Source organism: Procambarus clarkii, chromosome 18 (assembly GCF_040958095.1).
Source record: "Procambarus clarkii isolate CNS0578487 chromosome 18, FALCON_Pclarkii_2.0, whole genome shotgun sequence".
In the NCBI taxonomy this organism is placed as follows: Eukaryota; Metazoa; Arthropoda; class Malacostraca; order Decapoda; family Cambaridae; genus Procambarus; species Procambarus clarkii.
The window spans coordinates 4,992,363-5,018,129 of NC_091167.1; the positions used below are offsets into that span (position 1 = coordinate 4,992,363).

Genomic DNA, 25,767 nt, shown 5'->3' on the forward strand with positions numbered 1-25,767 from the left:
CCTCTCAACTGTCAATCAACTGGTGTACAGGGTCCTGAGCCTACTGGGCTCTATCATATCTACACTTGAAAGCTGTGACAGTGTCAGACCACGGAGGAAGAATTGAAACAGGAATTTCCTTAAGTACTTTCGGATATTAATACATCTTCAGAAGGAATCAATACATATTCAGAAGGAATCATTCCTTCTGAAGATGTATTAATATACGAGGGTACATAAGGAAATTCCTGTTTCAATTCTTCCTCCGTGGTCTGACGCTGTCACATTTTTCATCACGTGTTAATTTTCGTGATTTACACATTCTTGAAACTCTGTATGGAGTCAGCCTCCACCACATTACTTCCTAATGCATTCCATTTGTCAACCACGCTGACACTAAAAAAAGTTCTTTCTAATACCTCTGTGACTCATTAGGGCACTCAATTTCCACCTGTGTTCCCTAGTGCGTGTGCCCCTTGTGTTAATCAGTATGTCCTTATCTACCATATCAATTCCTATGAGAATCTTGAATGTTGTGATCATGTCCCCCCCCCCCCCTAACGCTTCTGTCCTCCAAAGACGTGAGGTTTGATTCCAGTAATCTCTCCTTGTAGCTCATACCTCTCAGCTCGGGTACTATTCTGGTGGCAAATGTTTGAACCTTCTCCAGTTTAGTCTTATGTTTGACTAGATATGAGCTCCATACTGGAGCTACATACTCCAGGATTGGTCTGACATATGTAGTATACAAAGTTCTGAATGATTCCTTACACAAGTTTCTAAATGCCGTTCTTATATTGGCCAGCCTGACATATGCCGCTGATGTTATCCTCTTGATATGGGCTTCAGGGGACAGGTCTGACGTGATATCAACCCCAAGTCCTTCTCTCTCTCTCTTGAAGTATTTCATCTCCCAAATGATACCTTGTATCTGGTCTCCTGCTCCTTACACCTATCTTCATTGCATTACATTTGCTAGGGTTAAACTCTAACAACATTTGTTCGACCATTCCTTCAGTTTGTCCAGGTCTTCTTGAAGTCTCAAGCGGTCCTCCTCTGTCTTCTCATAATTTTGGCATCGTCAGCAAACATTGAGAGGAATGAGTCTATACCCTCCTGGATATAATTTACGCATATCAGAAACAGGATAGGTCTCAGTACAAAGACCTGTGGGACTCCACTGTTGACTTCACGCCAGTCTGCATGAGGTCTCACCCCTCACTGTAACTCTCTGCTTCCTATTGCTTAGGTACTCGCCTATCCATTGGAGCATCTTACCAGTCACTCCTGCCTATCTCTCAGGCAGGAGAGACAGGTTCTTTGAGTGTGTGTGTGTGTGTGTGTACTCACCTAGTTGTACTAACCTAGTTGTGTTTGTGGGGGTTGAGCTCTGGCTCTTTGGTCCCGCCTCTCAAATGTCAATGAACTGGTGTACAGATTCCTGAGCCTACTGGGCTCTATCATATCTACATTTGAAACTGTGTATGGTATCAGCCTCCACCACATCACTGCCTAATGCTTTCCTCCTGTTAACTACTCTGATACTGAAAAAGTTCTTTCTAACGTCCCTGTGGCTCGCTTGGGTACTCAGTTTCCACCTGTGTCCCCTTGTTCACATACCACAAGTGTTGAATAGTTGATGCTTGTCTACCTTGTCAATTCCCCTGAGGATTTTGTAGGTAGTGATCATGTCTCCCATTACTCTTCTGTCTTCAAGTGTCATAAGGTGCATCTCACACAGCCTTTCCTCGTAACTCATGCCTCTTAGTTCCGGGACTAGCCTAGTGGCATATCTCTGAACTTTTTCCAGCTTCGTCTTGTGCTTGACAAGATACGGGCTCCATGCTGGGGACGCATACTCCAAGATTGGTCTTACATATGCGGTGTACAAGCTTCTGAATGATTTCTTACACAGGTTCCTGAAGGCTGTTCTGATGTTAGCCAGCCTCGCGTATGCCGCAGACGTAATTCTTTTTATGTGGCTTCAGGAGACAGGTTTGGTGTGATATCAACTCCTAGATCTTTCTCTCTGACCGTTTCATGAAGTACTCCATCTCCTATTCTGTATCCTGTGTCTGGCCACCAGTTTCCTCCGCCTAGTTTCATTACTTTACATTTACTCGGGTTTAACTTTAGCTTCCAGTTATTGGACCATTCATTCATTCTGTCTAGGTCATCTTGTTGCCTCCTACTTTCATCGTCTGTTTCGATTCTCCTCATGATTTTGGCATCATCAGCAAACATTGAGAGAAACGATTCTATACCCTCTGGGAGATCATTTACATATATCAGAAATAGTATAGGCTCAAGGACTGACCCCTGCGGAACTCCACTCGTAACGTCTCGCCAATCTGAGACTTCACCCCTCACATTGACTCGTTGTCTCCTGTTGCTTAGGTACTCCTTTATCTAATGGAGTACCTTCCCTTTAACATCTGCCTGCATCTCCAGCCTTTTCAATAGCCTCTTGTGTGGTACTGTATCAAAGGCTTTCTGACAATCCAAAAATATGCAGTCTGCCCACCCTACTCTTTCTTACCTGATTTTTGTTGCCTGGTCGTAGAATTCAAGTAACCCTGTGAGGCAGGACCTGTCATCCCTGAACCCATGTTGATGCTGTGTTACAAAGTTCTTTCGCTCCAGATTTTCCACTAGCTTTCTTCGCACAATCTTCTCCATTAGCTTACATGGTATGCAGGTTAGGGACACTGGCCTGTAGTTCAGTGCCTCCTGTCTATCCCCTTTCTTGTATATCGGGACTACGTTAGCTGCTTTCCAAATTTCTGGCAGTTCCCCGTGTTGCCAGTGATTTGTTGTACACTATGGAGAGTGGCAGGCATAGTTCTTCTGCTCCTTCCTTTAGTATCCATGGGGAGATTCCATCTGGATCTATAGCCTTTGTCACATCCAACTCTAGTAAACACTTCCTTACTTCCACGCTGGTAATCTCAAACTCTTCCAGTGGTTCCTGGTTAGCTATTCCCTCTCTTATCTCTGGGATTTCTCCTTGCTCTTAGGTGAAGACCTCCTGGAATTTCTTATTCAGTTTCTCACACATTTCCTTGTCGTTTGTAGTGAATCCTTCTGCCCCTATTCTTAGTTTCATAACCTGTTCCTTTACTGTTGTTTTTCTCCTGGTGTGGCTATGGAGCAATTTAGGCTGAGTCTTTGCCTTGCTTGCGATGTCATTTTCGTATTGTCTTTCTGCCTCTCTTCTCATCCTGACATATTCATTCCTGGCATTCTGATATGGTGTGGCTATGGAGCAATTTAGGCTGAATCTTTGCCTTGCTTGCGATGTCATTTTCGTATTGTCTTTCTGCCTCTCTTCTCATCCTGACATATTCATTCCTGGCATTCTGATATCTTTGTCTGCTCTCAAGTGTCCTGTTATTCCTATAGTTTCTCCATGCCCTTTTACTTTGCTGCTTAGCTAGCCTACATCTCCGATTAAACCATGGGTTTCTCATCCTCATTTCACTGTTTTCCTTTTGGACTGGTTTGAACTTGTTTGCTGTGACCTTGCACTTCTGCATGATGTAGTCCATCATGTCTTGGTCCTTCTTTCCCCTAAGTTCTGTTTCCCATGCTATATCTGTTAGGAATTTTCTTATCTCCTCATAGTTTCCCTTTCGATATGCTAACCTTTTGTTTTCGGTATCCCTCCTCGAGTTCAATAACCCTTCTTCAATCAAGTACTCAAACACCAGTACACTGTGGTCGCTCATTCCTACTGGGGCATCAAAACCGATTTCTCTTATGTCGGAGTCGTTCAGAGTGAAGACTAGGTCGAGTCTCGCTGGTTCGTCATTTCCTCTCATCCTTATGGGTTCTCTGACATGCTGGGTTAAAAAGTTTCTAGTCACCACCTCCAATAGTTTGGTTCTCCACGTATCCTCGCCTCCATGCGGTTCCTTGTTCTCCCAGTGAATCCTTTCGTGATTGAAGTCCCTCATGATGAGCAGGTGGGATCTATTTCTACAGGCAGCAGAGGCTGCCCTCTCAATTATGGAGTTAACTGCCAAGTTGTTCTTTTCATTCTCTTGACTGGGTCTTCTGTCATTTGGTGGAGGGTTATATATTACTGCTACTACTATTCTTGGTCCTCCCATTGTCATGCTGCCGGCTATGTAGTCTCTGAAACCCTCACAGCCTGGTATAGCCATTTCCTTAAAACTCCATTCCTTTCTCATGAGTAAGGCCACTCCACCTCCTCCCCTACCTTCCCTCTCTTTTCTTTTTACTATGTACTCCTGGGGAAACACGGCATTCGTTATGATTCCAGAGAGTTTTGTTTCAGTGAGTCCGATTACATCTGGGTTCACTTCTTGTGCCCTTTCCCTTAGTTCACTTGCCTTGCTTGTGATCCCATCTATGTTCGAGTACATTACTGTGAAACTGACTCTCTTCTGCTTCTCCTCTGGGGGGGGGGGGGACCTGTGGAATCTGGGGCGAGTGGGAGCTGGGAGGATCTGGTACGGGGAGAATGGTGGAGGAGGAAGGGCTTGGGGGGCTTGGGGGAGGGAGAGGGTAAGGGGGTGGGTGAGAGGGGGAGGGTAGGGTGGGTGGGTGAGAGGGGGAGGGTAGGGGGGAGAGTGAGAGGGGTAGGGTGGGGGGGGGTGGGAGTGGAAGGGTTGGGGGAGCATGGGGGGAGGAGAGGCTTGGGGGGATGGGGGGAGAAGGGGGGGTTCGGGGGCAGAAAAGGGGGGGGGGGTTGGGGGGCAGAAAAGGGGGGAGGGCTTGGGGGGCGTGGGGGAAAGGGAAGGCTGAGTTGGGTAAGGAAGAGGGAAGGGTTTAGGGGGAGTGATGGAGAGGGGAAGGCTTAGGTGGGATGGGGGAGAGTGGGGGGGCTTAGGTGGGGTGGGGGAGAGTGGGGGGGCTTAGGGGGGCAGGGGACAACAGAGGGCTTGGGGGTTGGAGAGACAGGAGGGCATGTGGGAGAAGGGAGGTCTTGGGGGATGGGGGAGAAGGGTGGTCTTGGGGGGAGGGGGGAGTGGGAGGAGAGGGTTGAGTGGGACGAGGGGGTGGGTGGGGGTAGGGTGCCTTAGGTGGGTACTTAGTGGGGGGGCTGACAGGGGATGGAGCAGGTAGGGTGTCTGTTGGGTAAAATGTAGGGGTGGTGCCCCACTCCCTGTGGCTATTGCACTGTTTGAGGAGGATTCCCCACTCCCCTCCGGGGTTGTAAGAATAGGGGTTGTGGCTCTCTGATTCCTTTCTCTCTCCCTGCGCTCCTTCCTTGCGTCTGCTGCCTGCTTTCTCTCTTCCCTTGTCATATCCCCTTCCAGGAATATTTTTTTGAACTTTGGTATATTTGCTAGACCGCTCTTCCTTGCTAACAGTTTCTCTTTCGTGATTTCGCTCATGAATACCACCTTTATCATCCAGTCTCTGTCCTTGTTGTACTCTCCAAGCCTGAAAACCTTTTCAACATTTTGTTCATTTCCCTACATCCTTACCTCTTTAAGGATCTCGGTAACTATGTTTTTGTCCATGTCTCTCCGATCCTTTGGGCTGGTCCCTGTTTGCTCTTTAATGCCTGCTACTAATACCGCTCTTTTTCTCTGTATCAGCTGGCTAGTACATATAGCTGCTTCCTGAGAGGAAGCCACTTCCATGGCAACTTCCCTAAATGCAGACCTAGCTTCAGGGCTCTTTTTAAGAATTTCAGCAAACGAGAGCTGTGTTGCGGAGGTCCCATCCACAGTAGCATTCCCATCTCCCTGAGGTACTGTTTGTGTCTGGTATTGCAGAGGAGTTTCCTTCAGGCATCTTATCTCCTCCTTTGCTGCCCTTAGTTCATCCTGCAGGTTGGCTACTGTCTCCCTCATTACCCTCAGTCCTTCACTGAATTCATCTCACATTTGCTGGGATACTCCCTTCATCCAGGCTTCTTGTTCCATCCCATCCTCTGAGTTTGTTCTAGCCATGATTGCCATCCTGGGTTTGTCACCCCGAGTTCGTGCCCCTTCCATGTTTACCCTATGAGAGAGAAAGAGAGAGAGAGAGAGAGTGACGATAGAGAGAGAGAGAGGAGAGAGAGAGAGAGAGAGAGAGAGAGAGAGAGAGAGAGAGAGAGAGAGAGAGAGAGAGAGAGAGAGAGAGAGAGAGAGAGAGAGAGAGAGAGTGACGATAGAGAGAGAGAGAGGAGAGAGAGAGAGAGAGAGAGAGAGAGAGAGAGAGAGAGAGAGAGAGAGAGAGAGAGAGAGAGAGAGAGAGAGAGAGAGAGAGAGAGAGAGAGAGAGAAAGAAAGAGAGAGAAAGAGAGAGAGAGAGAGAGAGAGAAAGAGAAAAAGAGAGAGAGAGAGAGAGAGAGAGAGAGAGAGAGAGAGAGAGAGAGAGAGAGAGAGAGAGAGAGAGAGAGAGAGAGAGAGAGAGAGAGAAAGAGAGAGAGAGAGAGAGAGAGAGAGAGAGAGAGAGAGAGAGAGAGAGAGAGAGAGAGAGAGAGAGAGAGAGAGAGAGAGAGAGAGAGAGAGAGAAAGAGAGAGAGAGAGAGAGAGAGAGAGAGAGAGAGAGAGAGAGAGAGAGAGAGAGAGAGAGAGAGAGAGAGAGAGAGAGAGAGAGAGAGAGAGAGGGGGGGGGAGATAGATAGATAGATAGATAGAGAGAGAGAGAGAGAGAGAGAGAGAGAGAGGGGGGGGGGGGAGATAGAGAGAGAGGTGTTTGTTAGTGTGTATGGGGGGAGGTGGGAGAGAGGGAGGGAATGGTGAGGGTGTGTGGGGCGGATGAGAGTGGGAGGGTTATGGGAGGGTGTGGACCATATGGTTGGGAGGCTGTGTGTACTATTGTTGCTATGATGGGAGGGGGTGGGGGTGAGAGAAGGGGGTGGGGAGTTGACTCGGTGTAGGGCGGAGTGTTTTTTCACTCTTCGATGCCACAAACTAGTTCCCACGTGAGCCGATTATTTCCTCTGAGGTTCGTTTCCGTTTGTTAACTTATATCCAAAACTAACTATTAAAAAGCAATAACACTGAACACTGTTAGATTGACTGACTTTTTGAGAGGCCTTACCTTACCATCAATTCAAAACATCCCACAGCACAAACAGGTGTTAAAAGTACTGTTGACAGTCGGGTGTAGGCCTGCTGTCCCCATCCACACCGCTGCCAGGCGTAGGTCCCTCCAACTTGTCGCTATCTATCACCAGAACTCTGCTTTTTGTTCCTCTTAGCACCGATATAGTTCTAATGCCACACGTTTAGAATCACTACTTCACTATCCTATTCACTATTTGTTATGATCTTCACTATCGCATCTAGTTGTGTACACCCTGACCAAGCAGTGGCCCACGTGCTTGTCCTGGCACTGTTGTCGTACCCCTGATCATGTCTAATATTCCCTATCGGGAACAATCCATAAATTTGCTAGTTTCTAATTAGTGTGTTGCATTTTGTATTATCACTGAACACCGAATTTCCCGTGTATCCCTCTGATGTCCCGAAATATGAAGCCTTATTGACGAGCGCGGTGTAACGTGACCACCTGCCTCGACACTCGGCCTCGGAGACTGAGGCGTGTGTCTCCGAGGGTCTGCCTCGACCCTCGATGTGTGTGTGTGTGTGTATGTGTGTGTGTGTGTGTGTGTGTGTGTGTGTGTGTGTGTGTGTGTGTGTGTGTGTGTGTGTGTGTGTGTGTGTATTCACCTAGTTGTGTTTGCGGGGGTTGAGCTCTGGCTCTTGGTCCCGCCTCTCAACCGTCAATCAACAGGTGTACAGATTCCTGAGCCTATTGGGCTCTATCATATCTACACTTTAAACTGTGTATGGAGTCAGCCTCCACCACATCACTTCCTAATTCATTCCATTTGTCAACCACTCTGACACTAAAAAAGTGTCAGAGTGTCTTTCTAATATCTCTGTGGCTCATTTGGGCGCTCAGTTTCCACCTGTATACCCTTGTGCGTGTGCCCCTTGTGTTAAATAGCCTGTCTTTATCTACCCTATCAATCCCCTTGAGAATCTTGAATGTAGTGATCATGTCCCCCCTAACTCTTCAGTCTTCCAGCGAAGTGAGGTTCAATTCCCGCAGTCTCTCCTCGTAGCTCATACCTCTCAGCTCGGGTACTAGTCTGGTGGCAAATCTTTGAACCTTTTCCAGTTTAGTCTTATCCTTGACTAGATATGGACACCATGCTGGGGCTGCATACTCCAGAATTGGCCTGACATATGTGGTATACAAAGTTCTGAATGATTCTTTACACAAGTTTCTGAATGCCGTTCGTATGTTGGCCAGCCTGGCATATGCCGCTGATGTTATCCTCTTGATATGTGCTGCAGGAGACAGGTCTGGCGTGATATCAACTCCCAAGTCTTTTTCTGTCTCTGACTCCTGAAGGATTTCCTCTCCCAGATGATACCTTGTATTTGGCCTCCTGCTCCCTACACCTATCTTCATTACATTACATTTGGTTGGGTTGAACTCTAACAACCACTTGTTCGACCATTCCTTCAGTTTGTCTAGGTCTTCTTGAAGCCTCAAACAGTCCTTTTCTGTCTTAATCCTTCTCATAATTTTGGCATCATCCGCAAACATTGAGAGAAATGAATCTATACCCTCCGGGAGATCATTTACATTTATCAGAAACAAGATAGGACCGAGTACAGAGCCCTGTGGGACTCCACTGGTGACTTCACGCCAATCAGAGGTCTCACCCCTCACCGTAACTCTCTCTGCTTCTTATTGCTTAGGTACTCCCTTATCCACTGGAGCACCTTACCAGCTACACCTGCCTGTCTCTCCAACTTATGTACCAGCCTCTTATGCGGTACTGTGTCAAAGGCTTTTCAACAATCCAAGAAAATGCAGTCCGCCCAGCCCTCTCTTTCTTGCTTAATCTGTGTCACCTGGTCATAGAATTCTATTAAGCCTGTCAGGCAAGATTTACCCTCCCTGAACCCATGTTGTCGATTTGTCCAAAGTCCCTTCTCTCCAGATGTGCTACCAGGTTTTTTCTCACGATCTTCTCCATCACCTTGCATGGTATACAAGTCAAGGATACTGGCCTGTAGTTCAGTGCCTCTTGCCTGTCGCCCTTTTTGTATATTGGGACCACATTCGCCGTCTTCCATATTTCTGGTAGGTCTCCCGTCTCCAGTGACCTACTATACACTATGGAGAGTGGCAAGCAAAGTGCCTCTGCACACTCTTTCAGTACCCATGGCGAGATCCCGTCTGGACCAACAGCCTTTCTAACATCCAGATCCAGCAAGTGTCTCTTGACCTCCTCTCTTGTAATTTCAAACTCTTCCAAGGCCGCCTGGTTTACGTCCCTTTCTCCTAGCACAGTGACCTCACCTTGTTCTGTTGTGAAGACCTCTTGGAACCTCTTGTTGAGTTCATCACACACCTTTTTGTCATTCTTTGTATACCTGTCCTCGCCTGTTCTAAGTTTCACTACCTGTTCTTTCACTGTTGTTTTCCTTCTGATGTGACTGTGGAGTAGCTTTGGTTCGGTTTTGGCTTTGTTTGCTATATCATTTTCATAACTTTTCTCTGCTTCTCTTCTCACCCTGACATACTCATTCCTGGTTCTCTGGTATCTCTCTCTGCTTTCTGGTGTTCTGTTATTCCGGAAGTTCATCCATGCCCTTTTGTTCAGTTTCTTTGCTTTCGTACATGCCCTATTATACCATGGATTCTTCTTTTGTTTCTCGGATTTTTCCTTTTGGGTCGGGATGTATCTGCTTACTGCCTCCTGACACTTTTGGGTGACATAGTCCATCATATCTTGTACAGACTTAGCTCTGAGGTCTGCGTCCCAAGGTATTTCCCTTAGGAAGCTTCTCATCTCCTCATAATTTCCCTTTCGGTATGCCAGCCTTTTGTTTCCTAGTCCTTTTTCAGGGGGCGGGGGGGATAATTTCGAGCTCTACCAGGTACTCAAAGTTCAATACACTGTGATCACTCATTCCCAAGGGTGCTTCCATCTTGACTTCCCTTATATCCCACTCATTTGGGGTAAATATCAGATCAAGCATTGCTGGTTCATCCTCTCCTCTCATTCTTGTTGGATCCCTGATGTGCTGGCTTAGAAAGTTTCTTGTTGCCACGTCCAGCAGCTTAGCTCTCCATGTTTCTGGTCCTCCATGCGGGTCTCTGTTCTCCCAATCTATCTTCCCATGGTTAAAGTCTCTCATGATTAGTAGTCCAGATCCATTCCTGCTAGCAACAGAAGCTGCTCTCTCTATTATGTTGATGGTGGCCATATTGTTTCTATCATATTCCTGTCTGGGTCTTCTGTCATTTGGTGGTGGATTATATATGACTACGACCATAATTTTTTGCCTTCCAGTTTTTATTGTTCCTATTATGTAGTCACTGAAACCTTCACATCCCTGAACAACCAACTCCTCAAAATCCCAGCCTTTTCTTACCAGCAGAGCTACACCACCACCACCTCTTCCTTCTCTCTCTTTCCTCATAACATAATAGTCCTGTGGGAACACTGCATTTGTTATTGTTTTCGTCAGCTTTGTTTCTGTGGGAGCTATTATGTCTGGGTTTTCCTCTAGTACCCATTCTCCAAGTTCATTTGCCTTATTTGTAATACCATCTATGTTAGTGTACATTGCCTTGAGGCTCACTTTCTTCTGTCCCTTCTCAAATCTCCTCCTTGGTGAATGTTCTGCTGGTGGAGGAAGCTGTGCCATGGGTGTGAGGATTTGTGAGGTGGATGCCAGGGTTGCAGAGGATCCTGGGATGAGGGGTGGGGGGTCAAGTGAAGGGGGAAGGACAGGAAGGGTATGGGGTGAACGGGGCGGGAGGACAGGAAGGAAAGGGGGGTTTTCTATGCAGAGGAGGGTGGTGGGGTTGCCCTCCCCGCTCGTGTTACTGGGTAGCTGGTTGTGGGTTCCCCCCTCACCTCTGGGGGTGATGTGTTGGGAGCTGTGGTTTCCTGGTTTTCCCCTCTCGCCCTGCGCTTCTTCCTTGCTTCTGCTGCCTTGGCCCTCTCCTCCCTCGTCATGTCCCTCTGGAGGAATACTTTTTGGAATTCTCCCACATGTTGCAGGTGGCTTTTCTTTGTTAGAATCGTGTCCTTTCTGTTCTCGTTTGAAAACACTATCTTTAACACACGGTCTCGGTCTTTTTTGTACCAGCCTACCCTGAAAACCTTCTCAATGCTATGCTCAGCCCCTTCCATGTCTAGTGCCTTCAGTATTTCATTCACTGCCGCTTTGTCCTTATCATTCCACTCTTTCCTATTAGAGCCTTCCTGCTCTTTAATACCTACAGCTACCACTGCTCTTTTCCTTTCCAGCAGTTGGGCAGTGGAGTGTGCCGCTTCCTGTGAGGTGGCTACTTTCATGGCTACCTCCATCACTGCAGACATTACTTCAGAGTTGTTGTTTTTTTAGCATTTCTGCAAATGTTGCTTTTAATGTGGCATTCTCTTCCAAAGTACTATTACCACCACCTCCCTGGGTGGTTATCTGAGTCTCAGCATCGATACTGTTCTCTTTGAGGGCTCTAATCTCATCCTTTGCTGCTGTCAGCTCTGTTTTTAGGCTGCTTATTTCATTCTTCAAAATCCTGCATCATTTCCTGCATCTCACTCTTGATGTCCTCCAGAAACTGGGCAAACATTTCCTTCATTTCGTCGCCTAAACTTTTCCCTGTTCCCCTGTTGCTTCTGGCTGTCATGCTTGACCCTGTTCCTAGTTGTGCCATGATAGGATTCGTCAGAAGAGCAGAGCGGGGTGGGGGAGAGAGAGATAGAGAGGGAGAGAGAGAGAGAGAGAGCAAGAGAGAGACAAAGAGAGAGATAAAGAGAGAGAGAGAGATAAAGAGAGAGAGAGAGATAAAGAGAGAGAGAGAGATAAAGAGAGAGAGAGAGATAAAGAGAGAGAGAGAGATAAAGAGAGAGAGAGAGATAAAGAGAGAGAGAGAGAGGGAGGGAGGGAGAGAGATATAAAGAGAGAGGGAGAGAGATAAAGAGAGAGGGAGGGAGGGAGAGAGATAAAAGAGAGAGAGAGAGAGAGAGAGAGAGAGAGAGAGAGAGAGAGAGAGAGAGAGAGAGAGAGAGAGGGAGAGAGAGAGAGAGAGAGAGAGAGAGAGAGAGAGAGAGAGAGAGAGATAAAGAGAGAGGGAGAGAGAGAGATAAAGAGAGAGGGAGAGAGAGAGAGAGATAAGGAGAGTGGGAGAGAGAGAGAGAGGGGGAGAGAGAGAGATAAAGAGAGAGGGGAGAGAGAGAGAGATAAAGAGAGAGGGAGAGAGAGAGAGAGAGATAAAGAGATAGAGAGGAGAAAGTGGGGGAGAGAGAGAGAGGAGAGAGAGGGGGAGAGTATATGTAAAGGGGATGCGGGGGACTGTGGGGTGGGGGAGTGGTGGTAGCGACCAGGTGAGGTCAGGTCAGGTCAGATGGGGGGGTAAGAGAGGAGGTGGGGTATAGTAGGGGCTTGGCTCTTTCCAGAAAAGGTGCTAATCCTTTCTTCCCTGACTGGACGTTTGTGTGTGCCTATGTGTGTGCGTTTTTGCGTGTGCGTGCGTGCATACGTACGTGGGCGTGCGTGCATGGTGTGCGTGCGTGCGCGAGTGCGTGTACACTAGATCACTTAAGTAAGTAAATAATTATCAAAAGAAGGCACCAAACCGGGAAGGCTATGTAGCACCATCAAATGTGCAGAATAATCAGAGAGCGCTAAATATCACCAAGGATGCCAATACGGGAACAAAAACGCATAAGGCGAACGATATCAAAAGTATCCGAGTCACCAAGAATTCTATTGAGGGACAGGTGACCGCGAGGGGCGGTCGGAAAGCAAGACACATGCTTGTCCTGGAAGTCAGGACATTCAAGAAGGACATGCACGACCGTAAGAGGGACAATGCAACTAGGACAATAAGGAGCAGGGCGGCGCTCCATCAAGTGACCATGGGTTAAGCGAGTATGGCCAATACGCAACCTCGCCAGAGCCGTTTCCCAACGCCGGTTACGGTGGTAGGAGGACGGCCACGAGGAAACACAACATTTCAGAGTACGTAGTTTGTTACCAGTAACAGACGACCAGGAAGCCTGCCAATGGGTAAGGACGGAGGAATGGATAACCGGGTAAAAGTCAGAATATGGAATACCTTTACGAGAGATGGGACAAGAGCGGACAGCTTTCTTGGCGGCAGCATCCGCACGCTCATTTAAAGACACCAATATGGCTGGGAACCCAACAAAACTCAACCGACTTAAATTTACTGTGAACAAGAAACAGCCAATGCTGGATCTCGACAACTACTGGATGAACCGGATTAAAGGACCCGAGAGCCATGAGGGCACTACGAGAGTCAACAGCAACTACATAGGAAGACTGACAACGAGAAAGCAGGAGACGAAGAGCATAGAGAATAGCATAAAGCTCCGCTGTAAAGATGCTAGTCTCCGGAGGTAAGCGACACATATAAGTGCGATCAGGAAAAACAACAGAGTAGCCAACACTATCCGCAGACTTAGACCCATCGGTAAAGACAGAAACGGAGCGGGAGTGAGAAGAAAAGTGCTCGAGGAAAAGGCGTTTTGGAACCGTAGGAGGGGTAAAAGCTTTAGTGATACGGGTCAAGGATGTACAAAACCGCAGAAGAGGGACTCTCCACGAGGGCAAAGAAGGAACAACACGAGGAGAAACATCAGAAATACGAAAGGAAAGCGAATCCTGTAGGCGAGATAACCGGACAGAAACAGGGAGGTGGTGAAAAGGAACAGGAACCGGAGGAGGGGTAAAAGTTAAAGCACGACAGAGGCGAGAGGAACGATGTTGCAAGGACCGCACAAGATACCGAAGACAGTAGCGATCACGGCGGTCCTGGAGAGACAGGAAGCCAGTGTCAACATACAAGCTAAGGACGGGAGTTGAACGAAAGGCACCAGAACTGAGGCGCAACCCAGTATGGTGCAAAGCATCATGACGGCGAAGAGTAGAAGGAGAAGCAGACGAGTAAGCAGGGCAACCATAATCGAGCTTAGACAGGACGAGAGAGGAATGTAAAGCAAGGAGAGTGCGCCTATCTGACCCGCAAGAAGTATGGGACAAGACCCGAAGGAGGGTAAGGGCCTTAGAGCACTCAACATGGAGGTTAGAGATATGGGGAGACCAAGACAAACGAGTGTCAAGGAATAACCCCAAAAGCTTCGCGGAATCTTTGTATTCAAGGGGATGACCATAAAGTGACAAAGAGGGACGAAGAACGACCCGTTTCCGCGTAAAAGTCATGGCACAAGTCTTAGAAGTAGAGAACTTGAAGCCATGATCGGTGGCCCAAGATGACACGGCATCAATTGCAAGTTGAAGCCGGCGCTGAAGGAGAGGCGAATCATCACCCTGACAGCAAAGGTTAAGATCATCGACATAGAGAGCGGAGAAGACACCAGAAGGAAGAGAGGAAAGAAGACCATTGAGGGCAACCAGAAAAAGAGTAGTGCTCAGAACACTACCCTGGGGCACACCTTCGTATTGCTGAAAAGAGGCAGAGAGAGCGGTACCAAGGCGCACCCGAAAAGAACGACGAGAGAGGAAGCTGCGGAGAAAGAGAGGGAGATGACCACGAAGGCCAAAAGAATGAAGTTGAGATAGAATATGATACCGCCAAGTGGTGTCGTGAGCCTTTTCCAGGTCAAAAAGGACGGCAACAACGGAGGTCTTCGCAGCAAAAGCAGTACGAATATAGCCCTCCAAGTTCACCAGGACATCTGTCGTGCTGTGGCACTTGCGGAAACCAAATTGAGAAGGGGAGAGGAGGTGATGGTGTTCCAGGAACCACAACAGACGAACGTTAACCATACGTTCAAAGAGTTTGCAGACACAACTTGTGAGAGCAATAGGGCGAAAGTCCTTAGGGGAAGTACCCAGAGACCCCGGTTTGCAAACAGGGAGGACAACGGCATCGAGCCAGTCTTCAGGGACTGACGACGACTCCCAGATCCGATTATACAGACTCAGTAAATACTGAGACGTGCACGGAGGGAGATGGTGAAGCATCTCATAATGAATACCATCGGAGCCCGCCGTAGAACCGCAGAGGGCCAGGGCAGAACGAAGTTCAGAGAGAGAGAAGGGATCATTATAGGGAAGCTGAAGATGAGTGCAGGAATCTAAAGGACGAGACTCAAGGACAGGTTTATGAAGAAGGAAAGATTGCGGAAGATGAAGACCAGAGCTAACAGAAGAAAAGTAGGAACCCAGTTCGGAAGCGACCTGCAACGGGTCCGCCACAAGAGTATCATGTAGGTGAAGGACAGGTGAAACATCGGTAACGAACTTACCCGCTATCTTGCGGATACGCTTCCAGATCTGGGTCAGAGGGGTTTCGGACGTAATTGTTGAGACAAAAGATGCCCAACATTCACGTTTAGCCGTACGGATGGCCCTACGGGCCACCGCACTCGCTTTCCGAAAGAAAAGAAAAGAATCGGTCGTCTGCCTACGGCGGTGCCTCTTCCAGGCTGCTCGCTTACAGTGGACAGCCCGAGCACAGTCCGCATTCCACCAGGGAACGCACTTCCGTGGACCCCGAGAGGAAGAGCGAGGAATAGAGCGGAGGGCAGCGTTGAAGACAGTGTCATGAAAAAGGAGGAGAGCGCGAGAGAGAGGCTGAAGGGAGAGGTCAGAGAGAGCAGCACTGAGGGTAAATAGGGTCCAGTCCGCCTTAGCAAACTGCCACCTAGGGAAAGAGAGGGAAGGGCGAAAAGAGAAAAAGGAAACAAGGATGGGGAAATGATCACTTCCATGGAGGTCATCAAGAACCTGCCACGTGAAATCCAAGTAAAGAGAAGAAGAGCAGAGAGAAAGATCAAGACAAGAAAGGGTGCGAGTCCGAGAGTCCAAATGAGTGGGCTCACCAGAATTCAGAAGAGACAGGGAAGAAGAGAGGAGAAACAGCTCAAGGAGGCGACCCCGGGTATTCGTCAGAACGTCACCCCAAAGAGAATGACGACAATTGAAGTCACCCAGCAGGAGCACAGGCTCCGGCAAGGAGTCTAGGAGGTGTTTCAAATCAGGAAGAGAGAGCGGGACACTCGGGGGGAGATAAATGGAACAAACTGTGTACCATTTCCCCACAAAGATACGAGCAGCAGAACAATGGAGAGGCGAAGGAAAAAGTAAAGGAACAAAGGGAACATCAGCACGAATCAAGAGAGCAGAAGAATTAGAAGCCCCAGCAATGGCTGGGGGGGGGGGGGAGAGAAAGGAATAGCCACGAAAACGACCAGGACGAGCACCAAGCATCGGCTCCTGGAGACAGACACAAAGGGGCGAAAACCGCGAAATCAGAAGTCGGAGTTCGAGGAAATTGGCATAATAACCTCGAACGTTCCACTGAAGAATGGACAACGACGAGAAGAGAAAGGACAAAAACAGAGAACAAGGAAGAAACAAAGGCGAAAGAACAACAGAGCACGTTAAAGAATATCAGGGTCGGGATCAGGGTCAGCAAAGTCAGGGTTAGGGGGCATGGGTAAACTGAGCAAAGACGGAGGGAAGGAAACGGGAGAACAGACCAGAGGTGGGCGGGCGGGGTCCGGAGGAGGAGGAAGAGGAGGAGACAACGGAGAGGAGCAGTCAAGGACAGCAGAAGGAAGAGGGGAGCGCACCCCAGCAAGAGCAGCAACCGAAAGGGAAGCAGGGGCCAAAGAAACCTCCATAGCAGGAACAGGGGGCGCAATCACTGAAACGGGAGGGGAAGGAGCAACAGAGCCAGAAGTAGGAACTGAGGAAGAAAGCGAAGCCTTCTTACCCGCCGGGGAAGAGGAAGGAGAGGAGCCAGGCTTATGCTTCTGACTTAAAGAGACTGGTGTCCCAGCAACTACGTACCGGGCAACGGTTTCCAGTGTCTCAACAGGAGAAGCTGAACGAGAGCACACACGACGGCCGTTAGGAGAGCGATGGATATCCGCCTGCACCGACAGGCGGTGGGGAGAGCCGATAGATGGAGGAAGAGGATGGGAAGGAGGATCGGAGGGGGACGAGGAAGAAGACACAGGAGACATGACAGACCGGGTTGAAAGAAGGGGAACCCCAGAAAGAGGACCAGGAGGGGGACCCCTCGGGACAGAACACAAAGGGACAGTGGACGGGGCAGTGGGCGTATCAGGGTCCAAGGCCCGGAAACGGTTGAGAGTCTGAGGAAGGGGGGAAGGACGAGGAGAGGAAGAGCGCAACACGCGAGCATAAGAGATGTTAGTATAAGGCGGGAGCCGGCAAACCTGGCGCCTCGCCTCAGGAAAAGATAAACGCTCCCGGTGCTTCAGGTTGAGGACGGCTGCCTCAAGCTTGTAATGGACACAGGCACGGGAGAAGGTAGGATGGGCCTCACCGCTGTTGAGGCAGCGAGCTTGGGGAGAAGTGCACTGCGACTTAGAGTGACCTTCACTCCCACACAAAGGACAGAGAGAGACAGTCCCAGAGCAGCGGAGGGCACCATGCCCAAACCTCCAGCACTTGTTACAAAGTCGAGGAGAAGGAATATACTCCTGGACAGAGCACCTAGCACCAGCAAGAATGACAGAGGATGGAAGGGTCCTACCATCAAAGGTGATCTTCACAACGCGAAGGGGTTGACGGCGACGACCACGAGGGGGACGAGTAAACGAGTCAACCTGGAGGACAGAATATCCTTGGGCATCAAGGATATGCCGAATATCATCGTGGCAATCCTGCAGATTCCGAACACCTGTTGCAACATGGGGTGGGAGGAGAATTGTGCCAACACTGGCATTCATCTGAACGTTCTTGGAGACCCAAACAGGGATCTCGCCAAGGCAAGATAAGGCAGCCAAGCGGGAAGCCGCATCCTGAGAAGGAGCAGCAACGACACGTGTACCGAGACGAGTGGGGTTGAAAGTAACAGACGCATCCACGGAATCTACAAGATGCCGATGGAGGGAGAAATCGTCAGGAGGCGCAGAATCAAGAGGGAGGAGATCAAAGTATTTGGCCCATGAAGCAGGACCAAACAAGGCCTGATACACATCAGCACGGGAAGGAATCGAGCGAGTGCGGTTGGGGCGCGAACGGCGTTGAGAACCCCTAGAGAGAGAGGGGGGTCAAAAGGCGCAGTAGTCACAACGAAAGACTTAGCCGCACCAGGGGACGGAGTGGTCACCACCGGGGGCTGGAGGTTCGACCCAACCACAGAGGAGGGAGGGGAGCTGGGGGAAGAAGTCAGGACGGACAAAGGAGGAGCAAGGTCGGGGCCCAACGCAGCGGGAGCTACAGAGCCAGGTCTTCCAATACAGGCCGACTCGGGTGCTTGGTCGCCCACCCCACGAGCCTGAGAGGGTACAACGGAAACATTCAACGACATAGAGACGAAAAGTGATAAATTCATCCACGAATGTGCCCCCATACCCACCATGGAGCCACAATTAGAGGCAGGACACCCAACAGGAAGCTATCGCCGATCATGCCGGGGCCTCCTAGGGGTGCGTCGTGAGCATACGCCCCACAAACGCCACCTTAAGAACCGTCAGTCCGTCGAGATCGGGTTCAGCGACGAAAGGGGGATTGACAATAAAAGGATCCCCTCGCTCGAGACGTTGGGTACTACAGTTCTACGGGTGCAAGAGTATGCCTCCTCAAGCACCCGGGCCTCAAAATAGAAGAAGTCCAAAGAAATAATCCAAAACAAGCAAAAGGTCGGCAGGAAACGACAAGCAGACAGGAGAAGAGGGGGGAGAAAAACGAAACATAAGGAAAAGGAAAAGCGATCCGGCACAATTGGAGAAGACAGCAGCAGGAGTGCAAGGCCAGAAAAGGACAGAGGACTGCCCAACGGAGCATCACACTCTGGCAGCCGTCCACCAAGCCCCCCACGATGCCAACAGGCCAGATGGGGAGGGGGTAGATCCCTTAAGTGTTACTCTACCTAAATGAGCCACTTTGAGATTTTAAATATATATGATATCCTGAACAAGAATTTGATAATATTTTACCTCGCACTGTACACCTGATTTATTGACCAGAGAGGGGGTACATACCAGTCTTCCTTTCCGTTCACACAACTAGATGAGTAATGATGATGTATGGTTGACGATGGTCTCCGTCGTCGCCTTCCACTTGGTGCTTCTCTAAGTGCTAGTAGATTGATGATGTTGGTTCTTCTCTATCTACAATATGCTCTGGAGTCAGTCACTGTATCGTTGTGTTACAGTTCACTAATTTACTTTACCACTGATCACAGTCACCACCCAACAAACACAATCAGGTAGTTCCACAGTGGGTCGACACACCTGGCTGTCAGGTCAGGTGAGGTCACTTCACGCAGTCCTCCACACTTATATGCACCGGTGATGCCACTAGCTACACTTTGGTTTCTTCGCACTATCGCTAGCGATATGTCTATCCTATGTAGCACCTTGCTAGCTACACACTGGTGCTTGCACAGCTACACACACGCTAGCTTGCTTACATTCCTGGTTCAACCAGGAATGTAAGGTAGCGAAACAACTGAGTAAAAGAACATGGAGAAACTACAGAAATAACAGAACACCAGAGAGCAGGGAGAGATACCAGAGAGCCAGAAATGAGTACATCAGAGTGAGGTGGGAAGCAGAGAGACATTGAAAATGACATCGCGCGTAAAGCCAAGACCCAACCAAAGCTGCTCCACAGCCTCATCAGGAGGAAAACAGCAGTGAAGGAACAAGTGATGAAGCTGCGGAAAGGGGAGAACAGATACACAGAGAATGACAAGGAGGTGTGTGAAGAACTCAACAAGAGATTCCAGGAGGTCTTCACAATAGAACAAGGAGAAGCCCCTTCACTAAATGAGGAGGCGGCAAACCAAGCAACCTCGGAGGAATTGGACCTCACCAGTGATGAGGTCAAAAGGTGTCTGCTGGAGTTGGATGTGACAAAGGCTGTTGGGCCTGATAGAATCTCACCATGGATACTAAAGGAAGGTGCAGAAGCACTAAGTGTGCCACTCTCTATGGTGTATAACAGGTCACTGGAAACAGGAGACTTACCAGAAAGTTGGAAGACAGCTAACGTGGTCCCAATATACAAAAAGGGTGACAGGGAAGAGGCACTGAATTACAGGCCAGTTTCCTTAACTTGTATACCATGCAAGGTGCTGGAAAAGATCGTGAGGAAAAGGCTCGTAGAGCATCTGGAGGGAAATAACTTTGTAACGCACCACCAACATGGGTTCAGAGATGGTAAATCGTGCCTCACAGGTTTAATAGAATTTTATGACCAGGCAACGAAAATTAGGCAGGAAAGAGAAGGGTGGGCCGACTGCATTTTCCTGGATTGCCAAAAAGCCTTTGACACAGTACCCCATAAAAGGCTGTTAAAAAAGTTGGAGCAACAGGCAGGAGTAAAAGGGAAGGTGCTCCAGTGGATAAGGGAGTACTTAAGCAACAGGAAACAGCGAGTAACGGTGAGGGGGGGAGACATCAGAGTGGCGAGATGTCACCAGCGGAGTCCCACAGGGCTCAGTACTTGGACCCATCCTGTTTCTAATATATGTGAACGATCTTCCAGAGGGTATAGACTCATTCCTCTCGATGTTTGCTGATGATGCAAAAATTATGAGAAGAATCAAGACGGATGAAGATAGACAGAGACTACAGGATGACCTGGATAAACTTGAGGAATGGTCTAGAAAATGGCTGCTAAAGTTCAACTCGGGAAAGTGTAAGGTGATGAAATTAGGCGAAGGGAGCAGGAGGCTGAACACAAGGTATCATCTGGGAGGGGAAATCCTGCAAGAGTCAAATAGAGAGAAAGATCTGGGGGTTGATATCACACCGAACCTGTCCCCAGAGGCCCACATCAAAAGAATATCATCAGCGGCATATGCTAGACTGGCCAACATAAGAACTGCCTTCAGAAACTTGTGTAAGGAATCTTTCAGAACCCTGTATACCACTTATGTAAGACCAATCCTGGAGTATGCAGCTCCAGCCTGGAGTCCATACCTAGTTTAACACAAGACAAAGTTAGAGAAGATTCAGCGGTATGCCACCAGGCTCGTCCCGGAACTGAGAGGATTGAGCTACGAGGAAAGGCTAAAGGAGCTGAACCTCACATCCCTGGAAAACAGAAGAGTAAGGGGAGACATGATAACCACCTACAAAATTCTCAGGGGAATTGACAGGGTGGACAAAGACAAACTCTTCAGCACGGGTGGGACACGAACAAGGGGACACAGGTGGAAACTTAGTACCCAGATGAGCCACAGAGACGTTAGAAAGAATTTTTTCAGTGTCAGAGTAGTTATTAATAAATGGAATGCACTAGGAAGTGATGTGGTGGAGGCTGACTCCATACACAGTTTCAAATGTAGATATGATAGAGCCCAGTAGGCTCAGGAATCTGTACACCAGTTGATTGACAGTTGAGAGGCGGGACCAAAGAGCCAAAGCTCAACCCCCGCAAGCACAATTAGGTGAGTACACTGCGAGAGGCCAAATACTATGATCTAGCCTCTATAATCCTTCAATGTCCCGAGAAATTGACGAATTTCCACGGACCTCGCTAATCGTGTGTGTCTCCTACCGGCGCTACTCTGTGTGTGTGTGTGTGTGTGTGTGTGTGTGTGTGTGTGTGTGTGTGTGTGTGTGTGTGTGTGTGTGTGTGTGTGTGTGTGTGTGTGTGTGTGTGAGTGTTCCTGGCAAGTCAGAGATAAAGAGGTGGACTTACAGGTATGGGTTGGTCGAGGTAGTTGAAGACAGACATCTTGACGGGGAGGATCTCTCCACGCTTGAGAGAGGGGGGAAGGGTGAGGTCGACGAAGAAGGGGGTGAAGGTGGTGATGGACTTCCTCTGGGAGAGTCCTACGCCCTTCTGTGGGTGGGCACACACGGCCTTGCCCACCCACTGTGTGATGGTGTCCGGTACAGTCACCTGTTGGGTGCTCACGCCTGACGACCTGCCAACAACCACACACAACACTAATTATTACATTTACACCTTTATGCCAAAACTGTAACCAAGTTCATAATTATTCCAACACTGATTATATATTCCGATTTCAATTATTACTGAGAACTTCCCAGTAGAAGTGATGATTAGTGAAGGAGTGTTCATCATCCTCATCATACTTACGCATCTCAGGAGGCCGTGATTTACGCTGCACCAATTGCCCATCACCCTCCAGTTACAGTACAACAATTGACCATCACGTCAACTCCACACAGTCAATCCGCTCCTCCACCAACCGACACGTCGACAGCCATCCCCTCCACCCACCGACATGTTGACAACCAGCCCCTCCACCCACCGACACCCAGCCCCTCCACCCACCGACACGTCGACAACCAGCCCCTCCACCCACCGACATGTTGACAACCAGCCCGTCCACCCACCGACACGTCGACACCCAACCCCTCCACCCACCGACACTCAACCCCTCCACCCACCGACACGTCGGCAACCAGCCCCTCCACCAGCCCTGTCAGAGTAAATGAGACAGATGTATGTGAATGCATGTGTGTGTATATGTATGTATATGTATGGGTATAAAGTATATATGGAAGCTGATCAGAATTACATTTCACCTTTGTGAATGTACATTAATGACACTATGTAAAAGACACATCAAACACTTTATGTAGGGCATACGTAAATCTGTGTATCTATGTATTTACGTATGTAGGTTAGCTTAGCATTTTAAAAGCACCGAATCACCTTCTGTGGTTGAGTGTTCAATAAACCCCTGAACTCTATGTTTAACATTTCTCTAACCCTGTCCATGGAGGACAGAAGAAAATGTATATATGTGGTTAGCATTGTAAATGTGTGGCCACGTCTGTGGTAGAAAATAATAATAATAATAAAAAAAAAAAAAAAAAAAAAAAACCCTCCACCCACCGACACGTCGACAACCAGCCCCTCCACCCACCGATAAACAGTGCATGAATGCGTGACACTAGAGGAAGATAAGTGTGAAGTTCTTTAAGTAAGTGGAATGAATTGTCAGTTGTCGTGTTCTGCATGAAAGTGGATTATAATGCATTTTGGATTTGAACTATTGCTGGAAACCTTTGAAAATAAAGACCAAATGCAGTACCCAATATAGTCTGTGAAGATCAGTGTTCACAGACAAACAAAACGGAACACCTTCACACATACAACTATAAGCTGGAGACTTACGGGACAACGATGATGTCCCAGAGCCAAGTCTCTGGGAAATTGGTCCTAGGAACATCTGGCTGTTGTTCGTTGCCTTCCTTACTGGCGCTGTCTGTGGCGAAGGCCGGCGGGCGTGACTGGGGCCGGGCGGTGGCGGGCGGCGGGCGCCTATCAGCAGCGAGGCCGCCACCAAAACCACCCACAGGTCTACCACCCGCTGCCACGTGGTGCACACTCTCTATATAATAGTGACGACGCTCTGTAAAGTCAAGAGTTTTTATGTTCATCAGATGATTCAAGTTAAGTACCCCACCTCTCTAATATAATTGAGGCGAGAGCCGGCGTGTCTCGGGTCTCCCAGCACAGCCCAGCTAGCAATACTTCACAAGCAACACTGTCTCCACCACCACACATTTCCTGCCCTCCTAAGGCAGGCGGTCACATATCAACCATACTTACACTCCATTATAATTTATTCATATATTGTTATTTTATTTTAATAAATATTTGTTAAAAAGATGCAGATAACACACACTTTTTCTTTTAACACACAAAACATTATTTCGCTCAACGTTAATATTTTGTTTATTTTTACTCAATACTTAATTGAAGTGTTTTCGCTTCTCCGTTCATCAAGGACCAGCAGCTGTCGCTGTTTTTGTTGATAATCCATGTTGGTGTCACTAATTAACATTTACCTTATGCAGCGTTGTGCACCTGCACCACGGTAGTGTGCACAACACTAGCAGGGGTAACATGTGCACCTGCACCACGGTGGTGTGCACAACACTAGAGGGGGTAACATGTGCACCTACACCACGGTAGTGTGCACAACACTAGCAGGGGTAACATGTGCACCTACACCACGGTAGTGTGCACAACACTAGCAGGGGTAACATGTGCACCTACACCACGGTAGTGTGCACAACACTAGCGGGGGTAACATGTGCACCTACACCACGGTAGTGTGCACAACACTTGCAGGGATAACATGTGCACCTACACCACGGTAGTGTGCACAACACTAGCAGGGGTAACATGTGCACCTACACCACGGTAGTGTGCACAACACTAGCAGGGATAACATGTGCACCTACAAGACGGTGGTGTGCACAACACTAGCAGGGGTAACATGTGCACCTTCACCACGGTAGTGTGCACAACACTAGCAGGGGTAACATGTGCACCTACACCACGGTAGTGTGCACAACACTAGCAGGGATAACATGTGCACCTACACCACGGTGGTGTGCACAACACTAGCAGGGGTAACATCATGTGCACCAACACCAAGATAGTGTGCACAACACTAGCAGGGGTAACATCATGTGCACCAACACCAAGATAGTGTGCACAACACTAGCACGGGTAACATCATGTGCACCTACACCACAGACCCAAGCCTCCAGTCTGAGTCAGCATATCCAATCACTCTGGTCATTAAGAGAGTAATTGCTAAACATTTGTTTATGTTAATGTGGACTAACATTACTGAGCTTGAAGCAAACTAAAATGTGTAATTTTATCACTTATATTATCTAACAAACAATCGCTATAACAGAGATTGTTGGAGACACTTAAATTCGTGATGGACATATGACACATTTATTGTGTTTGTGTCAAACTACAAATACTTGATTCCTTCGATATTTGTACATCTATGACTGGGAGGAAAAATTTGCTTAAAAATCGTTTAAAATTGCTGGTTTCGAATTGAGGCTGTGAAATGTTTCTGCATTTTATCTATGTTAAGTTTATTCTGTTCAAGCGTGTGAGAACTCGAGGATCAGCTAAAATTTGTCTTTGAGTTTGACTTAATTAATATATTATTATTATTATTACTAGTATTATAAATTTCGGGCTTTTTACTTAGAGCTGATATAAAAATATAAATTTACATGTTAACAGTTGAAAAATCTAAATAGACAACTAATGTGCATTTCAGATTTGTGATTTAATACTTCCGAATTTTATTACATTCTGAATATGATGTGATTTTATGGAAGTAGGAGGAGAAAGGTGCTCCTGGTCTTGTTTGGCAGTAAATATGCAGTACAAATAACAGTGCAAAATATTTGTAGCAATACAGACAGTTACAATCATGTAACAGTTACAATTAGAAGTATGAGAAAAACAGCTGAATGATAAAATAAACACTGATAATTTTGACATTGGGAAGAGAGGCCGTTGATGAAGAGAAGTGAACATTACCTTCCTCACACGGTCTCGTCTCTAGTGTCAAGTCGCTGAAGACCAACAAACCAGAGTTCTGAAAAACAAGTTAAAGAATTAATACATGTTTTACAATGGCAGAAAGAAATTCCAAATAACGGAGACTATAAGAACTATATTTATTACAAAACTTACCAAGAACATCAATACCAATAATAATTCAAACGATAATGTCAAGAAACTTCACTAACTGCTAGAAAATTAAACTGCATAATATATCTGGCGTTGTCTACAGTTATTTTAATACGAATCAATGCTACTATTAGTACGTCCTTCACACGATGATAACTGAATATTAGGCAAGACTCGAGGTCAGCAAAGACCCAAGCAAGAGCTTCCAGGAGGTCAGCAAAGACCCAAGCAAGAGCTTCCAGGAGGTCAGCAAAGTCCCAAGCAAGAGCTTCCAGGAGGTCAGTGATGACCCAAGCAAGAGCTTCCAGGAGGTCAGCAAAGACCCAAGCAAGAGCTTCCAGGAGGTCAGTGATGACCCAAGCAAG

General features: G+C 47.9%; 1 protein-coding gene across 2 annotated transcripts in view; it reads right to left on the bottom strand.

Annotated features, from left to right (window-relative positions):
• The window catches only part of LOC123750139 (alpha-2-macroglobulin-like), a 434,012-nt gene that overhangs the window by 250,865 nt on the left and 157,380 nt on the right, over positions 1 to 25,767 (bottom strand). For both annotated transcript variants that reach the window (XM_069326235.1, XM_069326236.1), the window contains exons 14-16: positions 25,250 to 25,307; positions 23,060 to 23,297; positions 21,608 to 21,836 (exon numbers count right to left, since the gene is read on the bottom strand). In XM_069326235.1, coding sequence (XP_069182336.1) covers positions 21,608 to 21,836; positions 23,060 to 23,297; positions 25,250 to 25,307 — 525 coding nt within the window. The remainder of the gene's footprint in view (positions 1 to 21,607; positions 21,837 to 23,059; positions 23,298 to 25,249; positions 25,308 to 25,767) is intronic.